At 44.5% G+C, this 17,797-nt stretch overlaps 1 protein-coding gene across 4 annotated transcripts in view; it reads left to right on the forward strand.

Annotated features, from left to right (window-relative positions):
• The window catches only part of dync1i2a (dynein, cytoplasmic 1, intermediate chain 2a), a 21,666-nt gene continuing 3,869 nt past the window's right edge, over nt 1–17,797 (forward strand). The window contains exons 1-13 of one of the 4 annotated variants that reach the window (XM_036974414.2): nt 1–261; nt 2,105–2,222; nt 2,550–2,664; nt 3,422–3,512; nt 4,823–4,882; nt 5,226–5,341; nt 10,327–10,416; nt 10,635–10,797; nt 10,932–11,031; nt 12,098–12,223; nt 13,316–13,462; nt 13,634–13,747; nt 14,147–14,280. In XM_036974414.2, coding sequence (XP_036830309.1) covers nt 2,115–2,222; nt 2,550–2,664; nt 3,422–3,512; nt 4,823–4,882; nt 5,226–5,341; nt 10,327–10,416; nt 10,635–10,797; nt 10,932–11,031; nt 12,098–12,223; nt 13,316–13,462; nt 13,634–13,747; nt 14,147–14,280 — 1,364 coding nt within the window. In that variant the 5' untranslated portion in view covers nt 1–261; nt 2,105–2,114. The remainder of the gene's footprint in view (nt 262–2,104; nt 2,223–2,549; nt 2,665–3,421; nt 3,513–4,822; nt 4,883–5,225; nt 5,342–10,326; nt 10,417–10,634; nt 10,798–10,931; nt 11,032–12,097; nt 12,224–13,315; nt 13,463–13,633; nt 13,748–14,146; nt 14,281–17,797) is intronic. The other 3 variants (XM_036974413.2, XM_090229760.1, XM_036974415.2) reach the window with 3 other exon arrangements.

The raw sequence follows: 17,797 nt of genomic DNA on the forward strand, positions 1-17,797 counted from the left end.
ATTTAGGAAAGGATCCTGGGTTCCTGATTCAAGCGATTGGAAAGCTTAGGAGAAACCAGGTTTGTTACCAAACTACAAGTGAAACGTGGAGCGTACTTTTTTGTTTTACATATTGTTGCTAATAAAAACGTTTTGCGATTTAGTCGCCATGCCAGCCCTCCCGTTGTCTTTGAGTTGGCTGGCTAGCAGGCCGAGCTGACTCACTTGCACTTCATTGTGATATAGCTAGCTAACGTTAGTTGAGAATCTTAACTTTACAAGGTAAGCTGAAATAAAACTTTATGTTAAATAACGGTAGTTATAAAGTGTTTGCGACATATTCAGCTACCTAATCAATGCTTTCAACTTGAAGAGATCAGGATGCCAAGTCAGTCATCAATTATTTAGCTCGCTAGTTTAAAAAATGTCTGTCACTACACACAGTGAGGGGATTCGATTAAGGCCCGGGTTGCCCCGGTGGTAGGAGATTGTTTCGGGAAAGCCTCCTGGGCTGTCGTCAGCTTTGTCTGTCGGCAAAGTATGCTAAAAACAAACAAAAGTGACGTAGTTAGGTTAAGCACGTGGAGTAATGAGTTGGATTCTGTGTTCTCGCATGCAAAAGTGGTTACTTTTGATAAAACCGTATTGTATTCGTTACATGCTTCGTAAACAACAGGTGTAGACATATATTCCCAATGAAAACTAGTTTGTAAATTCGAAAAAATATTTCATGGAAAACATATTTTTATGGACGGTGCACCATGCTGCCTTGTTGACATGACCCTAGTGGCGCAGATGACTGTTCGATTTGAGGATTGCGTTTCTATCTCACAGTATTTGTCCGTTCACTTCTCACGGGCTTTAGTCCGGTGCACAGCGGCTCATGTTAATATAACTCCCTCACTGGGTCAGTGGCTGGGTGGGGCCGCAGCTAGCTTACCAACGCGATAAATTGTGTCACTAAAAAATAACTCATTTGTTTCGCATGTGTTGAATTTTTAGATGGTACGGGATATGTACACAATGTTGGCGCTCTAGTAGAAGTAAATGTGAAGCAAGAATATGCTGCTCAATACTCATCATGGCTTGACCAGTGTCTGTGGTGGCTAGACTAGTTACTTCTCGGCTCGACTCTTGCCAGCATCGCTTATGTTGGAGCTCTAGATTACCTCTTCTGTTTTCTAAATTATTATAATAACATTTTTTTTAAACTAAAGACACTTTTTTTACAAGAGTTAGCTAACTGAAGTCAAATTGATTTTCCTTTTGCAGAAGTCTGCATTCACAATTAACACCTTGAAAAATCATGTTTTATTGTCTGTTTTTGTCAGCAGAATGCAAATGTATGAGTTAAATAAACACAGCTGCATCAACCACATTGTTATCTCAAGGTTGATTCAATGTAATGTGCAAAGGGGTTTCACACTGTGCAGACCATCTTAAAAGGAAGGCTTTTACACATCTATTTCAATATGATAGCTCAGACCTCCATTCATTGTTTTAAATTGTGCAATTAGGACAAATGTCTTGAAGTGGTCTCTGTGTTGGATGTGGAAAGGGTCAGGTGCTGTGGAGGATGTGAGGGTTGATTAATGCTGTATGCAGAATGATAAAGCCTCTTGAAATTATCAACTTAATCTCTAAGAGTGCATTGTGAAGTTGAGTAGACAAAAGAGCCTTGAATGGGGCTTTGGACCAGGAGAGGGTTTTACAGCCCAGATGGTCAGGACCCTGTTAATGGAAGAGCATCCCATCCTTTCTCTGCCTGGACAGTAGTGTGCTCTTGAACCAAATTATCTGGGCCCTGCTGAAACTTAATTCATGATAAAAACCTAGCAGTGGTCCCCCTAGTTAAATGGTTTGACCTGGTAGATCAAAGGAGCAGGTGCTATTCTCGTTGATTTGAAACGTTGAAACAAAGGAGTGATCTTATTACACTTTCAGAACAGCTCATGAAATGTGCTTCTGACCATACTATAGTCTATATTCCAATGTATAGCCTAACTCGTGGTTATTTGTGAGAGACAAAAAAAATAACACCTGTACAAATAATGGCAAATCAGACTTCTGTAAAATGTTGTAGGTCACCGATCTTGTTGTTCTGAAGCGTGTTTGTGTCCTACAGTGTTGGCATCATGTCAGACAAAAGCGAGCTAAAAGCGGAACTTGAAAGGAAGAAGCAACGCCTGGCTCAGATCAGGGAGGAGAAAAAAAGGAAGGAAGATGAGCGCAAAAAGAAAGAGGTTAGTACATGCTTATAGGGACTTTACTTACCCCCTGAACTAGACCTACCAAAATGGCAGTGTGCATTCTGCTCAGTCTCTGAGTAGGTGTATTTGAGTGTAAAGAGGAACAATAGCTTTGATTCCATGGAAAATGTACAGATTCTACAGCTAGACTAATTGTTTTTATTAAACTTGCCCATTTTTAAAAAAATACATTTTATTTCACTAGGCAAGTTAACCAGGCAACTAATTTGGACTATCCGACTCGAACGCTCCATCAACCCCTCCATTCCTCGTGCTTACAGCCAGGATACTAACCGTGTATCTGCTCTGCTTCTCTCCCAGGCTGACTCGAAGAAAGATGCAGCCCCAATGGATGACTCCGACTTGGAGAAAAAGAGACGTGAGACAGATGCCCTTCTGCAGAGCATGGGCATCACGTCAGCTGATGTTCCTGTTGGTAAGAAACCATGTACCAGCAGATTTTTAACAGATCTCTGCACATTTTCTGTTTACAAGGAAGTGTATTGTGCCTCTAGTGTAGACCATCTGACTCTTGACATGTGTTTTTCTAAACTGAGATTTATGTGAGAGAACATTGTCACCAAGCTAACAGAAGGGGGCAGAAGTGGTCCATAGTAGATTAATTAATGTTGCCTAATGACTGGCCAGGCCTGTCAGTGTGTAAACCAGAATCTTTGCGATAGAAAAATAGGGAACTGATGCTATGAATGAAATCAGAAAATTAAATATAATAAATCTAAGGTTTGCCAAGGTTCCTTAGAAATGTAAATCGTTTTTAAAAAATTGACAGTGACATGATTAAATACTTGTTTGTATTTTAAAATTTGACAACTCTATTTTTGCCTCAACTTCTCTACCATGTCTCATCCATTCACTTTTGGTATGCTGATGTGTGATTAGTTGTTTGTTATACTATTGGTATTTGTCTTACTGTTGAATTTTCACTTGCATTTTCACAGCATATGGCATGAAATATAACCATTTTTCTTTGTCTTTTCTCTTTTGTGCTGCTCATACCCACTCCTTATTTGCCTTTTTGCATGCCAGATTAACATATGTGTGTGTGTGTATATATGTGTATATATATATATATACCACTGCTGGTACCCCAACACTACGTACTTTTACGCCATTGTGAACAGACCAGCCTCTGTACATAGTAACAGAGGATACCTGTCTGTTTCACTATCTAGTCCCTCCTCCCATGTCTCCAACCTGCAAATCCGTGGGCACACCAAGCGAGGCAGGGAGCCAAGACTCGGGCGACGGCGCCGTGGGACCCAGGTACAAACACCCCCCAGTCTAATGTTTAATGACAAAATGCTTTAATTTCTCTCGGCAAAGAGCCTTCATCCTCTAAGCACAGTGCAGCGTTGCTGTAATTTAGGTTGTGATGCGTGCAGGTGCTTTTAATCGCAGGAATGAATGAGGGACTGTCTCTCCTAATGTCTGTGTCATTTTGAAGGATTTGTGTATCACAGGTTTGAGCAGGTCTCTTCTCTATAAATCCATGTCACAGCTGGAACAGTAACCTCGCATCTAGGTTTTTAGTAAGATATTGCTAATGTTCTTACAATAAAATGTAAACTATCGTTGAGTTAGTTTGACTAAATTGACACATGCGCATTTTGCATTTTGCCTTATAAGCTATGCCCATAAACATGTACAGTTTTTGAGATCACAGTACGGGTGTTCTTCTCAAAGTAACACACAAATGCCCACCAACAACGCTTTGCCATGGTTTTTCATGCAGTCTAAAACCTAGCATGACGCACTTGTAAAATTAAACTAGTTTTTGCAGAGCACGAGGTTCCACATTGTTCTAGATTCGTATAGCACTACACAGGGTAAGCTGATGCATTGAAGAGTGTACATTAACAATATCCCATCTGAAGCATGGTGTTGCATGGTATATACAGTACCATTAAAGATAATGATTACTAGCTTATGCGGAGGGTGTGCATGTTCATTTTGTTTGTGTTCTGTTGCATTAGGATGGTCCTAAATGGACAATAAAACAGCAGGACTGTGCAATGCCTGGGGGACATCTTAACCCCTAATTAGAGCCCCGGCCCCCCTGCTGAAACTCTAGATCCCCCAGTGTCCCATCAGGGCCAGGGAGCTCTTCCTCCACCCCAAGGCTCTACGTGTTGACTCGTTTCCCTCAGCAGCGTGGCCATTTCCTACACACATGGAGGTCATGTTTTCCTCGCAGGGCGCTCCCTCACGTGGGAGTTCAAGCCTTTGGCGTGACACAGTTCAGGCCTCGCCAGTCCCTCAGGCTGCCTAATTACACCGTGTCATCACACTCTCAGGACCTGTGTCCACGCATTTTAAACAGATACTGTCCTTGTTTTTTTTTATTTTTTATGTGGAAGTGCCTACTATAGGGTTGTTGTGGTAACCTCGTTTTCCCAACCTCTATGTAAAATGATTCACGCAGTGTTTCTGAAATGAAATCCTATGCAGTCAATTGGTTTGTAAACAGTGTTTTTCAGTGTGGGCATGTTGCGTGTATATGTTCTAACATGTATCCTCTGAGTTATGCCTGCTTTCTCTCACTAATGCTGCCTTCTTGCTGTGACACTAACCAGGACTCTCCACTGGGACTCTGACCCGTCCACTCTTCAGCTTCACTCTGACTCTGAGCTGCGGTATTGGACACTACCTTCTTTTCAACCTCTAGTGTTGTTGCTCTTCTTGACCCGCTCAAAGCCGCCATTTTTATATCAGAAGAAAAGTGTGTAGCTTGGTGGCATCTTTCTTTGACCTACATACACGCTGTTATCCTTCCTTTCCTTCTCCATGAATAAGTGATTATCAGAAGACAAAATCCCCCATCGGTCTTAAAGGCAACTTCAGCTTTGAGGTGCTAATGAAAAGGCGGCAATATGATAGTACCGTTGTGTGCTTTGTCTGGGCTGGCCCTAGGTTTATGTTATTGTTTCAGCTCTCCTTGGCCCTTCCATGTGTCCTGAAGTTGTGCTCTGCTTTTAGGCGGGGACCTCTGAAGATGGGCATGGCCAAGATCACCCATGTTGACTTCCCTCCAAAAGAGACTGTGTCGTACACCAAGGAGACCCAGACACCTGTGATAACCCAGCAGAAAGAAGGTGAAAGCCTGACTCAACTACTCTACTCTTTTAGGAGTTGATATTTTCAGGACACAACTAAAGGTGTGTGTGTGTGTGTGTGAGAGATGTGGCCGGCTGGCCTGTGGGAGCAGGAAGTGAACACGGAGTGGAAATGATCTGGCCTTACCGAGCACAGAGATGAAAGCTGGGGGAAATTGCAGGGGCCCCCGAGAAACATAAGAAACCAAAGGAAAGATTAAATACACACACGTCTGCCCACTCCTCTCTCAACTCCCATCCTCAAACCAATAGGGCCTTGCTACAATAAATGTGCAGGTTGAGTGGGCCAGAGCGAATGGGGAAGAAAGGCAGTAGATTGGCTAGATAGGAAGTGCTTTGTGCACGCTCGGCTAATGTATTGGAAGCATGTCAATATGTATGTTATTGTTGCACAGCAGCTTTCATGTGGTTGTCTATGCGTATCTTCAAAAAAAAAAAAAATTTACTCGAAAGTCCTCATGTGCAATATTGTGATTACGCCCCTCGTTTGTCTTTGCTAAGATGCAGTTCAAACACTCTCTTGGACTGAAATCCATCTTAGTTGTTTACACTGCTTTATCAGCAAGACATGTCAGAGACTACCCTACTGCTATAAAGAGGGGCAATGTAACCTAGCTGTTTAAAAAGAGTGTGTATATATGTATATATATATATATATATATATATATATATATATATATATATATATATATATATATATATATATATTTATTTACACAGTGAGTGATTTTAAAAATGTTATGATTGCGGATTTGTGTCCGTAGAAGTTTTGGTTGATGAACAAAAGGTTTATTCCCTGCATGGGCTAGTTGTCTTTGTGCTTGTGAAGCAACTCCTCTAAGTTCCCCCTTCACACTTCAAACTGCATAGAACCAAGTTTGTTCCCTATCGTTTCAATCTCCCGTGGAAACGATGCCAGATGACTTGTGGTGATTTGTCATTGAGGATTGTGAATTGCCTGCAGTCTGGCTGTGAACAAGTTGTGTGACTCTGGGGGGAAAAACAACCAGACCCAGTGAAGAATGAAGAGTGGAGCTCTCTCTGTCTGTTCTGTGGAGGCATAGGGACTCTCTCTCTAGGGCATTGTAACACTGTGTTAAACAAGGATGGTTTCTGCTGGCTGTTCAACACTAGACCCCCCCCCTCCCTCCACTCTCTCTGTCACTCTGTAATCATTTCATCAACTCTCTTGCTTCCCTGTCTTTTCCCTTCACCCAATAGGCACATAACAAAACACACTCAGTGACATTGTGCGTTTTCGCGGCATCACTCCTGGCACTTGGTGAGGCGGCGTTCCCTCGCCTGTTCGCACCCTTCTGTGCATATTCCATGTTAGGGGTGGAGTCGGGCGTGTGCACTGATTTGAGCGATTCATCATGTTGTCAAGAGGAGGCGACGGCACGGCACACAAGGTCAGCGGGCGGTGGCATTGGAGGGAGGTACTGCCGTACCATGCTCGACAGAGAGCGCAGGGGTGGAGAGGGAGATCCCAAATGGTCCCCATAGTAGAACAACCCCTCTCTCAAAAAAGGCACAAAAAGCTAATTAGTCATCTTTAATTTACATAGGGGGCACTGGTCCTTCCAGCTCCCATTCTCTAGACCAGGGGATTCAAACCTCTCCTCGGGGGACCCCCAGGCGTTCCCTGTATTTGAACAAGTCCACAGCTATCACACCTGATTTTTAACTTGTCAACTAATCAGCAAGGGCTTGAATAGGCGAATCAGGTGAACCAGTTCACGGCTACAACTAAATTGTGAAACTTCTGGGGGGGTCTGATGGGAGAGGTTTGAAAGGCACTGCTTGAGACTCTCTAATATAGGCTACTAGGAGTCCAGTGTAGATGCAAATGTTGTGACCTGGTGGGAAATACATTTCCCGTTTCCCCATAAATCTTAGGCCCAACAATATTTATAAAAGTAATACTCATTGTTTATTTGGGTTGGTTGTAATTCCCATTCCAGGTCATGCAAGGAAAAGCAGTGAATCAGGCGTGTATAGAAATCAAATGTTGTGGTAGCCTATATCAAGAACGTTAACGAGTTCAGGCTACAGCAGTAGACTTTATGCAATGTCAATAAGTGCTGCTTAACAAGAGGTTGTAATTATGGGAAGAAGATATGGGGAAATTCATTGAGTGGTCTGCCTGGAACTCTGTTTGAAAAAGGCTTCAGGCAATACAAGAGAGCATTTGAGTACATTTGAAATATGATTCATTTCAATTGTTTTAATCACTTGGAATTCAGGGGAAGGCCATAACTTTTAATCACTAAAGGAACTCAACAGCCTCTTGTTCGAAGTGGCACTCTTTGAACATTGTCTCATTTCATGCGCTTGGCACTTGATGATTAGTACCCCTTAACTGACTATATTGTTGAATTAAGTTTAGGCCCAGGCTACCATTTTTAACTAGAATTTCAGCATGCTCATATCAATTCTAGTAGAGTTTATTCCAAGGTATGAATGTGAAAAAATAACCATAAAGAAAGATTTATAGGGTAGATAATATTTGTTTTTTGCTGAATCACATCTTCTCAGAAAGGTCCTTTTTGTCTCAATCCTTTGTTTGTTGCGAGAGAAAGAGAGCCTATATAAAGGGATAGAGACGCAGAGAAAGCGAGGTAACCAAGTGTGTAAACTCAACAAAAGCCTCCCATTTTAAAGCAGACTGAACCCTGATTAACCTGCTCATCAGAATAGCAGTAGGGTGACTGCTGAAATCTCCCGGGTTGTGTTGTCCCTCTAGTAAATCCGTATGTGACACTTGTAGAAAATGTGATGTAGGCATATGCTATGCACGTAAACCTATTTTTGGAGCTTGACCTGCTACTGATGGCAGCAAAATACATTTGGGGCATTATGATGTTTTTCTGAGATGTCAAATTATTTTGCCGTTCATTTTAGCTGGCAAATGCAAGAGATAGGAGAACAGAATTAATAGGAACCTTGTCGTATGTGGTTTGTGAACAGTTGTTATGAGTAATTCTGTTTACTTTAGACTTGAAGGGGAAGGACATTTTTCATTTACGGATTGAAAACTAGCGGTGAATTGAATGACGCCAAGGCGCGTTCTGTATTTAGCGCTAAGTGGGCTCTCTCTCTACTGACAGACTGTGTGCTGTCTCCTCAGCTCATCTAGAAAGACCAGCAGATGGAAGCTGAGGTTTGTGGAACAGCCTTTAGTAAACTGACATGTGGAAGTCAGATTTGTGTTGTCCATCCTGTGGCTGTGGAGGCGACGGACACACCTGCAGTGGGGAGTAGAGGTCATTAGTTTTGTACGTGAACAACACACTGGGGCCACGTCTCGTTTGCATTAATATAGTGTCTATTGACAAAGAACTGTGATTACACCTCCCTCTCCCGGGCACCCCCTCCCCCCCCCCCCCAAAAAAGCTTTTATTTCTCTGGTACAAAAGCCATAATTGGGCCTGCTTTGAGGGGAGGTGTCAGTGTGCAGGACATGGTTGATCCGTGTTGAATTCTGTTAAATGTTTCCCCCCCCCCCCCCACCCCGATTCTGTCCTCTTACCCCAGCAGGGTCACCAGGATCACTAGCTTTTCTCCAAATGGCCATTTTGGCTGGCAGGTGCATTATACCCTTTATTTTCAGATTGTCTTTCCGCTCCTAATGCCTGGCAGGTTGATTGCTCTGCCTGCCTCGCCGGGGGAAACGGCTGACGAGCGCGGCCGGGCCCAGCTGAAAGACAGTGATTACTGTTTTCCTTTAAGCCTGATTGAGGCCCTTGAAAGGAAAGATTTTAACCTTCTCCTTTGGGTCTCAGGGTACGGCCGTCCATTTGAAATGGCTCGTCATCAACCCAGTTCTGTAAACTTATCAGAGCACCCAACGCCCTCCCACCTAATAGGAAGGAGGGAAGAGAATCACTTTATATGGGAAAAGTGACAGATTACTTTATCATAGATCTCAGTGGAAATGGAAAGGTTGTGTGCAACGCTGCTGCCATTAAGGATGAACTATGCATACGTAGAGCTCTAAAAAGGTATGGAAGTAACACACTGTACATTTTCTCATCCACGTGAATGTGACGGCCTATTTATGCATTGAAGAGGCGTGTATGGAGAGGGGACGGTGATGTGTTGGAGATAGCAGAGTTGTCTAGTGTGGTTTGCCAGCTGGTCCGGCCTACAAGCTGTATTTTGTCGTACGTTCTCCGAGGTTGAATAGCAGTCTGTGGACCCCCTGGTGGGGCGGTAATTGCACAGGCTTGCCGTTCAGAGAGAGACTTGTCTAGGGGCGGCCAGGCGGGAAACCTCTGTGCCATCCTCATGCCACCTTGTAGTAGAACAAGACAATCCAAGCAGCGCCATCTGGTTAGCACCGTCCTGTCAGCTGGTCAGGCCATTGGGAGTGGGCCTGGGCAGCTGCTCCCCGCCCGCTGGCCCCGGACCATGGCCCCGGCCCTTGGCCTGGTTGGAAGGGGGGACTTGTTACTGGGACATGGAGGATATGGCTGCACTGACAAGTGCAAGCCCCCTGTTGAATAGCTGCATCTCATTAACAGGAAGGGGGGGAAAGGGGAGGGGGGGGGGGGGCCCTAGGACCCAGACTCCTGCTGCGTCACCCCCTCCACACAAATTACAACTTTAGAGGCGCAGGTCCTTTCAGAGAGGTGACATTGTGTTGTCAAACCAAACAAATGGGAGATAAGACACAGAATGATTCCATTCCCATACTAGCCTGCTTAACATTCAGTGTGTTATATTGAAGAGAAAAACAATGTTGCGCCGGTAGACTAGTACTCATTAGGAATGAACCAAACATTGACACAGAATTGCAGGATCAGTTGTCACTTCAAACCATTGTAATTCAAATAAGCCATAACTTTGCGCATTTGTCACTGTCAAATTTGGCGTCACTCATTTTGTCTCAACCATGAAATATAAAGCATTGCCAGGTTTATGTGGTGTTCAACTGAAATCATGCACCTTTGACCCAACAGAGGAAGAAGAAGAGGAGGAGGAAGTTGCTCCACCACAACGAGTGCTTGAGGCCCAAACAGAGAAACCTGTCCAGAAAGAGGATGAGGAAGGTAGGAGTTGTGGTGTTTAAACAAATAACAATTGGATCTCTGATGTCCTCTTCATTGAATAATCTTGCAAACCTATTTTTGTGGGATTTCTACATCAAAGTTTTGTATGACGTCCCTTTTTTTGTTTTGGACTTTTTAAAATTTGAATGAGACAACTCAAACCCGTTAGATGATTCTGTGTCTTTTGCCCGTAACGTTTCCTGTCCGCTTGTCTGTAGCACCTCCGCAAGAGCTGACCGAGGAGGAGAAGCTGCAGATCCTCCATTCTGAGCAGTTCATAACCTTCTTTGACCACAGCACCCGCATCGTGGAGCGGGCCCTGTCTGAACATGTGGACGTCTTCTTCGACTACAGTGGTCGCGAGATGGAGGAGAAGGAGGGGTTAGGAAAGCTCTCCGATAGACGAGTCCCATTTTCTTTGATACCTTTTGGGTAGAAAAGGGCTAAATTATGTTGCTGTTTAGTAATAGGTAGGAGTGTGGTATTGTTATGACTGTGACTATGCTGTTTTCTAGTGAGATCCAGGCAGGGGCCAAGCTGTTTCTGAACAGGCAGTTTATGGACGAGCGCTGGTCCAAGCACCGTGTGGTCACCTGTCTTGACTGGTCCGCTCAGGTAAAAACATGCTCCGGGGTGAAGTGTCTCCTAGGTGCAGATCTAGGACCAGCTTCCCTTTTTCCAATCCTAGCCTTAATCATTGGGAAAACTGACCCAAGATCAGCATCTAGGGGAACTTCACCCTATACCGGTAAAACACAGCGCCCGTCTGTCAGCGTTGGCTCATGATGCAACCTTTTCACTGACTCAGTCACTGAGTGACAATGCAAGCAATAGTTCTTTATGGTTTCACTGGCCCCTGTGTCTTTGTGACTCATGTCAATCTGTCTTTGTGTGTTAGGATGCCATTGGTATTGTAAGAAGGAAGTATGTAAATGTATTGTTGAGTCTTTAACTCCTTCACCACTGCCCTAATTCTGTATGATATACATGGGACTTATTTTACATATTAGACATTTAACCATGTTCCTCCTGGAGCTGGGACTGCGTCATGCACAAATTGTCACTTAGTACGAGCTCGCAATGATTTGTTTCCCCTAACGTCGCCCTTCGTTTGAATCATAGTTCTGCCATGGCTTCGGTCAGTGATTGAACACCAACTCATTGTTCACCACTACGTCGTTCGCTTAGAGCAAAATCCATTCCCTTGTGTTTAATTGTGTATTCACAAACTGTAAACTTCAGTTGTTCCAATATGAGAAGCAGCAGAGGTTAATGGTTTGTTTACGTCTGGTAAGTGGTTGAGAGCAGGTCTTTAAAACCTTTCTTTCCTCAGCTATTTCTCCTTGTGTTTTAAATGTGCACTGGGAGGGTTGAGTTGGAGTGGCCAACGACCTGGAGTGGCCAACTTTACTACCGTGGTTCACTCGGCTCTCTCAGAAGTCTAGGCTCTAGTCCTTTAACATTATGCAAAGCTGTATCATCCAAACGTTGTTTACCAGACTGCGCTGTTGGGGAAAAGTTTCCCGGCCATAAATCTTGTTGAAGGAGGGGCGGTTACGCATTCTGCTAGGCATTCACCGGCACCGCGGAGGGCAGGGGAGGCTTGTTCACATGGAGCCAAGCCTGGGGGCCATGACTACTTCCTCTTGACATTCATTTGGGCTGATTTGTCTGTCACCAGTATCCTGAGCTGCTGGTTGCCTCATACAACAACAACGAGGAAGCCCCCCACGAGCCGGACGGGGTGGCCCTGGTCTGGAACATGAAGTACAAGAAGAACACGCCGGAGTACGTCTTCCACTGCCAGGTACTAAAGCCACGCAGGGCCCTCCCTTTCCCTCTGCCTCATGGGTGGCTTTCTCCCTGACGAGTGTGGCACACCGCCAACTATCCCTCCCACCTCTCTCTCTCTCTCTCTCTCTCTCTCTCTCTCTCTCACCTCCACCCCCCTCTCTTATCCACATTGTGATTTCACCGGGCTGGCATTCACCTCCTCCACATCTATCCACAAACACATGTTAGTGAGGCGCCGGAGAAGAGCAGTGTTGCAATAGCTGACTGGGGTCCAAGAGGCTGCAGCAGTCGTATTAAGTGTGCTGTGCAGGGCTGGAGTGGTTATCATGTGTGTCTAAACAAGGGCCCTGTGTTCAGCAGAGGGAGAGAGAAGCTCCTCTGCTGGCTTGCCTTAATATACTGCATGCCCTGCGGTTCGCAGACCAAGGCAGGTTGAGTAGAACCATATGTTGCTGCTGCCAGAGCGGATGTAGTCCCAGGCACATTGCGCCGACGAAATAAAACTGAGCAGAAGTGTGAACTCATTTTTCCTCATGCCTCTAAGTGGGTGGGGAATGCAATTTTTCCTCACCAGGTGTCACCTTTTGTGTTAAAAAAAAATAGAAGAAAAAAAAAAAAGGTACTTGGATGAATTAATGATTACATATGACGACTATATGTTTTAGGATTTACAGGGGATGTGTTTCAGGCTACGGGGAAGGTAGGGCTTGGACCAGTAACCCAGAAAGCAAGGAAGGAGATTTTACAAATAATAAACTAGCATGAATAATGTAGACCTATCCTGTCGTGAGCAGCCTCCAGCAGAAGGCTCTGCCGTGAGTGGTGAAGTGTGAGTCATGGAAACCACGGGATTGTTAGTTTTAAATGAAAATAAGCAGCCCGTTATACAGCAAGCTGGTATAGTGCTGCAGGAGCCTGAATGGCTCAAGTCTGTATGTTACTTTGAGCAGGACTGAAATGGGGACTGCACACAGCAGTTTTTGATTTGAGGTGACATTAGACGTATATTACCAGAGAGCTGTCGCCATTCTGCTGTGCTCTCCATCTCAGCAGACGCTAACATGGCATTCTTTTCTTTTTCACCCCCCCCCTCTCTCTCTGCCAGTCTGCAGTGATGTCGGCCGCCTTTGCCAAGTTCCACCCTAACCTGGTGGTGGGGGGCACCTACTCAGGGCAGATCGTTCTGTGGGACAACCGGAGCAACAAGAGGACCCCTGTACAGAGGACCCCCCTGTCGGCCGCAGCACACACGGTAACACTGGGATGGAATGTCAATCAACCATCACCAAAATATATATTGATCTCAAGTTGCATTTGACACACACAATGGCAATTAGAGGCGAGTGCAGGAACATGGTTTCGTTGGCGTGTCGTGAACAGCCTCATTGTGGGGCCCTGTTCCTCTCTCTCTCTCTCTATGCAGCACCCAGTGTACTGTGTGAACGTGCTGGGCACCCAGAACGCCAACAACCTCATCAGCATCTCTACCGACGGCAAGATGTGTTCCTGGAGCCTGGACATGCTGTCTCAGCCGCAGGTACCACCCATCAGTCACCTACCCGCCACCACACTGACATGGGACCGTTCTGCCCGTTCTGCGCACACAACACGTCGGCCCATTCATAGGGCATGTCAAACACCGGGACCTCACTAGAACCCTTTTGTTTTACGTAAAACCTTTTTTTTTTTTTTTCAAAGTCAAGGAAATGATCTCCGCTAGCAATGTTGTTCCGATGCCGCTGCCAAACCCACCCATGTCAAATGTTAATCATTTATAAAGTGCTAGCTGAATTTAAATTCTGCATTAATAACCTGTCAAGTGAAATTTATAGGCTGTGGTTAGGGTAGTGTGTGTGTGTTAGCATGCAGGCTGCGCAGAGAGAGCTGGTTGTGAATGTTATTCTGCTCCCTCCCGCCCTCCCCCCCTACTCTACAGGACAGCCTGGAGCTGGTGTTGAAGCAGTCGAAGGCCGTCGCTGTCACCTCCATGTCGTTCCCCCTTGGGGATGTCAACAACTTTGCGGTGGGGAGCGAGGATGGTTCCGTCTACATGGCGTGTCGTCATGGAAGGTACACCCCCCCCCCCCCCCCCCCCCCCTTTGTCCCCGTCCTCGTCCCCTCTGGCTGGACAGACACCTCCAGGAAACTGAGGAGGCTTGTTAGGCCCCGGTTTAAAACATAAATATATCCCCCTCACTTCCCCAAGCAATATGAATCCAACACTTGATCTCCTGCTGTTTTGAGGTTTTCATTCCTACCCCAGTCATCCTGTTTTGCTTTAGCTTCTGTCAGTTATGTTTGTAAAGGTCGCCCAACCTAAACAGGGCACACATGGAGGGGAAACAAATCATTTTTTCCCTCTTTTCTTTTGGAGGAGTTCTCCCTCGGAGTGAGGGAGTTTGTTTAAAACTGGGTGTCCCAAAGAGACTAGAATCTGAAGTTTGTTGCACAATGCTCTCGTTTGAGCGAACAGTCAGTGTGTCCGCATGTGGGGCGACAGAGCAACGTGGATGAACTCAGAGTGCTGCCTGCGACGGAGAGCCTGGTCTCTACGGCTACGGTGTTAACGTTAATGTCCTGCATTATGCCCAGAGACCGCCGAGAGGGGATAGTTGCTAGGTTCTGCGTTGCAGGTTCACCTCGGTAATTGAGGGACTGATTTTTCCACCTCATTTACAATGGTATGATACTCTCATCCCAGTTAATAACGCATAAGCATCACTCATGCTGGGTATTTACCTCTCTGCGTAATTATCAGGGCCACAGCTCTGCAACATTTGACTCTGGAGCTGAATGCTGTCTCTCTTTCCCCACTGGGCTGGGAAACTACAGGCATGTTAAAAGGGGAATTCTCTAAATGTTATTCTCAAAGTAAATTGAGACAAAAAGGAGGTCTTAACCAAACCTTGTGTACTATAAAATTCAGAAATATACTGAACGAAAAATATAAATGCAACAATTCCTAGATTTTTCTGAGTTATAGTTCAATTAAGGAAATTGGTTAATTGATAAATAAATAAATTAGGCCTTCCCACAAACTTGGGAGCCAGTTTGACCTAATAGAGATCCAGGCCCAGCCAATCAGAATTAGTTTTTCGCCACAAAAAGGGCCTTATTACAAACAGAAATACCTCCTCCAGCCCCCCAGTTGGATGTACTGCCAAATTCTTTCAAACGATGTTGTAGATAGCTTACGGTAGTGAAATGTAACATTCAATTCTATGGCAACAGCTCTGGTGGACATTCCTGCAGTCAGCATGCCAATTGCACGCTCCTTCAAATCTTGAGACGTCTGGCATTATGTTGTGGCTTTTTATTGTCCCCAGCACAAGGTGCACCTGTGTAATGACCGTGCTGTTTAATCACCATCTTGATATGCCACACCTGTCAGGTGGATGGATTATCTTGATAACATGCTCACTAACAGAGATGTAAACAGATTTGTGAACAACATTTGAGAGAAATAAGCTTTTCGTGCATATGGAAGATTTCTGGGATCTTTTATTTAATCTCATGAAATATGGGACTAGCACTTTACATGTTGTGTTTATATTTTTGTTCATTATATATACTGGCATATTTAATGTACAGTATATTTAGTTGGTAATGATATCACAGTATACACTAGGTGTACAAAACATTAAGAACACCTTCTAATATATTAAGTTGCCCCCAGAACAGCCTCAATTCGTAAGGGCATGGACTCTAAAAGGTGTAAAAAGCGTTCCACAGAGATGCTGGCCCATGTTGACTCCAATGCTTCCCACAGTTGTGTCAAGTTGGCTAAATGTTATTTGGGTGGTGGACCATTCTTGATACATGCGGGAAACTTTTGTGTGGGAAACCCAGCAGCGTTGCAGTTCTTGGCACCAACCGGTGCACCTGGCACCTACTACCATACCCCTTTCAAAGGCACCCCGTTCTTGCACATTCACCCTCTGAATGGCACACGTACACAATCCATGTCTCAATTGCCTCAAGGCTTTAAAATGCTTTAACCTTGAATCTCTTCATCTACACTGATTGAATTGGATTTAACAAGTAACATCAATAAGGGATCATAGCTGGGGACTCCCGGGTGGCGCTGTGGTTAAGGGCGCTGTACTGCAGCGCCAGCTGTGTGACTCTGGGTTCGCGCCCAGGCTCTGTCGTAACCGGTCGCGACCGGGTGGTCCGTGGGGCGACGCACAATTGGCCTAGCGTCGTCCGGGTTAGGGAGGTTTTGGCCGGTAGGGAAATCCTTGTCTCATCGCACACCAGCGACTCCTGTGGCGGGCCGGGTGCAGTGCGTGCTAATCAAGGTTGCCAGGTGCACGGTGTTTCCTCCGACACATTGGTGCGGCTGGCTTCCGGGTTGGATGGCGCTGTGTTAAGAAGCAGTGAAGCTTGGTTGGGTTGTGTATCGGAGGATGCATGACTTTCAACCTTCGTCTCTCCCGAGCCCATACGGGAGTTGTAGCGATGAGACAAGATAGTAGCTACTAAACAATTGGATACCACGAAATTGGGGAGCAAAAAAAGGGGTCAAATTAAATAAATATATATATATATATATATATATATATATATATATATATATATATATATATATATATATATATATATATTTAATTTGACCCCTTTTTTTGCTCCCCAATTTCGTGGTATATATATATATATATATATATATAAATAAGGGATCATAGCTTTCACCTGGTCAGTATATGTAATGGAAAGAGCAGGTGTTCATAATGTTTTATACACTAAGTATATATGTTAAACACCAAATTTTGATGCCCGCTCCCCTGTGGAAATCTAATTAACATAATTGTAAAAATCCCCATAAGTCTGTCTGTCTTTAAGCTAGAAAGATAGTTTTTTTTGTTTGTCAGACCATGACACATCCTGAAAATCGGTCTTCTCACAATCTGTAGTGTACGAACGGTTTGGCCGACAAACTATTATGGCCCCTCCTATTGAAAATGAGACTTTCAGGAACACAATGGTGGTCTTCGTTTTGCTCTATGACCCCCACAAGCGTCTTGGGACTCGTCTGAAGTCGGTACAGCTGATCTGCCAACTTCTGTCTGCAGCGTCCCAACAGTTTGGGTTACACACTAATATGCGAGTGCTGAAGCACATGGTGTGTACATTTGTTTTGAATGGGCTAATAGTACTAAGGCCAAATATTTATTTTTGATACTTCAAGGGGTCTTAAAATTATAAATTAAATAGCTAAATTATCTTCTTAAAACAATTCCATATATACATAGTAGAACTCCCCCGGTTTAGACAGGGCTTAGACACATGACAAAAATAAGGGGTGAAATGCATGTAAAAAAATAAATAATACAATGTTTCCTTATCTTTCTTATCTCTCAGATATAGGACAGACACTTCAGAACTTCCTTGTGATTATTATTTCAGGGGGGCACTAGCTGTTCAATGTGTTTGTATGGGCTAATAGTACTAAGGCCAAATAAAATGAGTAAACCCCTCCCCCTGGCTCAGACTCTTATTGGTTAATGTATTCATCGAGGGGTTCTTTAAGAAGTGGAACGTGGTGTTTGCTAATTATTGCTTTCTTATCTGCTGTATGTCTGGGCCA

This window comes from Oncorhynchus mykiss, chromosome 3 (genome assembly GCF_057628025.1).
Source record: "Oncorhynchus mykiss isolate SJ-2025 chromosome 3, ASM5762802v1, whole genome shotgun sequence".
Classification (NCBI taxonomy): domain Eukaryota; kingdom Metazoa; phylum Chordata; class Actinopteri; order Salmoniformes; family Salmonidae; genus Oncorhynchus; species Oncorhynchus mykiss.